The sequence below is a fragment of the Cucumis sativus genome, chromosome 3, assembly GCF_000004075.3.
Source record: "Cucumis sativus cultivar 9930 chromosome 3, Cucumber_9930_V3, whole genome shotgun sequence".
Taxonomy (NCBI): Eukaryota; Viridiplantae; Streptophyta; class Magnoliopsida; order Cucurbitales; family Cucurbitaceae; genus Cucumis; species Cucumis sativus.
The window spans coordinates 4,232,285-4,236,278 of record NC_026657.2 but is presented as its reverse complement, the minus strand read 5'-3'; the positions used below and the strand labels follow the sequence as shown (position 1 = coordinate 4,236,278).

General features: G+C 29.1%; 1 protein-coding gene across 1 annotated transcript; it reads left to right on the top strand.

The window, feature by feature from the left end:
• Positions 1–1,255: 1,255 nt before the first annotated feature.
• Positions 1,256–3,468, top strand: CHRD (chordin). The gene is given in 6 exon segments (NM_001280732.1): positions 1,256–1,471; positions 2,389–2,501; positions 2,619–2,663; positions 2,752–2,825; positions 2,959–3,008; positions 3,088–3,468. Coding segments are annotated over 6 exon segments (564 nt in total). The 5' UTR covers positions 1,256–1,287; the 3' UTR covers positions 3,186–3,468.
• The last annotated feature ends 526 nt before the right edge of the window (positions 3,469–3,994 follow it).

Below are 3,994 nucleotides of genomic sequence, written 5' to 3'. Positions count from 1 at the left end.
TAGTGAAATACCCTACTTTATCTCCAAATTCAAATATCCATGAATTCGTTCCTTCTATCTATCAAAAACATTCAAGAACTCTTTTAAATTTGAACATGTGTGTTCAAATATTTTTTTAACCTTTGTTAATTATATGTATATATATGTGTGTATCTATATGTATGTGTATATATAAAAGATCTTTGATAACTCACTCATGTTTAACAAAATTTTTGATAGATCAATTGTAATATACATGAATTGTAATTGTAATTAAATTATTTTTGATACATACAATTATGAATTTTGTTATATTAATTTACTACTACCTTTACCTTTATCATTACTTCCTAGCTATCTTTACCTTTATCGATCGTTACTTTCAAGGGTCGTCAAATAGTAATTGTATCAGTAAAGATGTTCAAATTGATCATAATTTTTCTTCTGACATATTAAAATAATGATAATTAACCTGTAATAGGGAGTGATATGAAGTAATTTCTAGGTGGAAGTTGGATTATGCCTGCTACATTTTTCAATCAATTTTCACTTTGTTACTTCAAATTCAAAATTAAGAAAGTCTCATGTTTTATTACAAATGGAGTAAAACACAAGTAAATAACAATAAAAGTAATAAAATGGAATCCACTTTTTACATTACATTTTCAATGGGGTAAACTTGGCAATAGTTGTTATAAAACTGAAAGAATAATAATATAAGAAGATGTTTGAAGCAAAAGTTGTATAAGATTATAAGAACCATCTCTTTACTACTATTTAAAAATTATTATTTAGCTATAGGAAACACTATTTCAAAACTCTCAATTATCTATAGTATTTACCATTAATTTTACACTCATCATTTTTTTTTTGCACAATGTTTACTATTTGCTTCTCAAACTAAAATAGTTAACATCTTAAACACATATTATTATAACCAAAACTAAAATAATCTATCCCTAATACATTAGTAATTTAGTTTTTCTTATCCAAACACCACATAAATAATAATAATAATCAAATTATTTTAAATGACAAAACTGTTGAAACTATTTACAAATACAACAAAATATAATTTTGTTATATTCATAAATAAGTTGGTTCATTTTGCTATATTTGAAAACAAAATAAAAAACAAATTTAATTCGAAAGAAAAGAAAAAAAACAAAGAAAAAGAGAAAGGGTGGTGGGGTGGTCCTCCTAAACCTCAATAAAAAGGTGCGTAAATGAAGCAATGAGATTCATTGGACGGACTAAAACTATAGTGTGGGAGGAAGAAATCTAGAAGTAAAAAAGGAGAAGTCGCAGATGGCTATGTCCGCAGCTCACACCCTCCAAATTCCGGCCTCCACCGCCATTACACGGAGGCGATCCATCACTCCCTCTGCCAGCACCGCCGTGTCCTTGTGGAGGCGGCCTTCACCGGCCATTCCATCTATTTCAAGCCGTCAAATGTCCTTCAAATGCCATGCCATTTCCAAGTGTACTACTGGTATTAATACGTCCCCTCATTCTCTTTGACCTATTTGGCTTCATCAATTTTCCTTTTTAAATCTTATTTTAAAGAAATTATTTATCCATTATTATGTTAAATAGCATTTTTTATAAAAGAAAAATATAAACAACCTATTTTGATTAAAAAAAAAATGGTTATTGAATTCCTCTAAGACAACATAAAAAAAACGGAAAAAAAATAAAGTTAGTTAAAAAAGAAAAAAATAAAAAAAAATACATCTATCATACACAAGAAAATAAATAGTTGAGATGTTGAAAAGATGCATTTTAATAAAAACAAATGAATTAGGGAATTTTCCACGACTTTTAACAACTATCTCTATTAGTACGACACTATTTTGATGTGGTATCAAAAGCAAAACTATATGGGTGTATGTTTAAAGTAAAAATTATCGCGTGAAGACATGTAAAGGTCTTCTGTCCTTACCAAATCCAAATGATTTTAGTACTTTTAAACATTTTTTAGAGAAAAATATCTTTAGTTTCAAAATTTTGACGAATATGTGCTTTTAGTGCCTGAGTTTTCAAAAGTGAAATAATTGTAAATGACAAAAATATTAAAAGTATCTACAAAAATGTAGGAAAAAATTTCAAATCTGATCCATCGATAGACCTTGAATAGATACAAAAATTTGTTATATATTATAAATATTTGTTAGTTTATTTGACTAGGTTTAAAATGTCCTTTTTATATATCTTTTTAGTTTTTAAATTTATAAAAATAGATTTGAAATAATAACCCATTTTAAATTGTAATATTAACTTTGATCTACACAAATCACTCAACAAAAAAATTAGATCTTAAATGAAACGTAACAAATTTAAGGTAAAATTTATATTTTTTTCCCCTAAAGATTATCCCACCACTTAATACCAATGTTTGTTTTGTGGCAGAAATCATAGGCATTGCAACTGACAATGCCCCAGAAGCATTGGGGCCCTATTCTCAGGGAATCATAGCCAACAATCTTGTATATGTATCTGGCTCCCTTGGTCTAATTCCTGAGGTACTGTTTTTCAATGTTTAACATAAACATAGCTCAGTTGATCAGTTGGGTTTCAATTATTTGTCATGAGTTCGCGCTGGACACGTATAATTGAGTATGTTTTTTGGTTTGATGCAGACAGGGCAATTGATCTCAGATGATGTTGGAGAGCAAACTGAGCAGGTTATTGTTATTTTTTTTTGTTTAAAAAGAAAGAAAAATTAAATTTTGTTAGCATTAATTTCTGAGGAAATGAAATATTATTATGCAGGCCCTAAAAAATGTTGGTGCAATATTAAGAGCTGGAGGGGCTGATTATGATAGAGTGATTAAGACAACTATTATGTATGAAATCTTGAGTTGCAATCATTTTGCATCTATAGCCATCTTTTATCCCATGTTTTGGAAAATTGTACTCTCGCAGCTTTCGTTTCAAGAATTAGTCATTTGTTTGTTCTTCTCATTTTGTTTTTGGCAGGTTGGCTAATGTAGCAGATTTTACATTAGTAAATGAGATTTATGGAAAATGTAAGTTCTTTTCAAATGAATCATTTCAAAAGATCAAGAACGTGGCATTTAAAGTTGTAAGTTGTTTGTTTTTTGACAGATTTTCCAAACTGCCCTGCACCAGCAAGATCAACATTTGCAGCTGGAGCATTACCCAAAAATGCTAAGATTGAAATTGATGCAATAGCTGTGCTTTGAATTGGAAGTTTATATTAATATAGTTTTTGAAGGCAACATTATCATCATAAATTTAAATAAGTTGGAGCGTTGGAGATATATAGCTTATGAAAGGGAACATATTCACCAAATTTACTATTTGGTTTGTGTATTATTACCTTAGCTAGGCTTTATCTTGTTACCAACGTTTTATTATTGTAATAACTTTATATTTTCACTATCATATGCATTTAAGCTGTGGAAGTGAAAATAAAGAGGTAATGGAAGATAGTGTTGTCTTGGTTATATGAAGAGCTTTTCTCAATGCTACAATGCCTTAAATTACTACTTTTATTCAAATGTTTTGGTTAACGGTGTTGATTTGATTGCATGCATTTTCGGATCTTTGTAAGATCAAGTGTTAAAGTCTAGAAGAGCTCTTGAAGTGTGGGGGAAAAAGTGGTTTTCTTTCCCACAAATATATTAAAATAGGATTCTTTTTTCAAATAAATTTATCCAATCCACGTATCAAGGACTAATTTAGTGTGGCAATCATAGGTTGGTGTGGTGTATTTAGAGTATTTTTAAAAGTTCGTATTCTTTCCTTAAGTGTATTCTTCTTTTAGTATATTTAGGCTTGTACCTCTGCTAAATTATCAATGAAATAAAGATTCATTCCATAAAAGCAGCAAGTTGAACTCAGGGAGCATGATAATTCTTTCAACAACCTAGTTCTAACTGATTAAGTAACTGAATGGAGGGAAGAGGTGAGGTTGATTCTGATTGCAAGAAAATAAATTACATAGAAAGAGTAAATTATAGAAATTTTATGTCAAAAAGAGTCTAGCTTG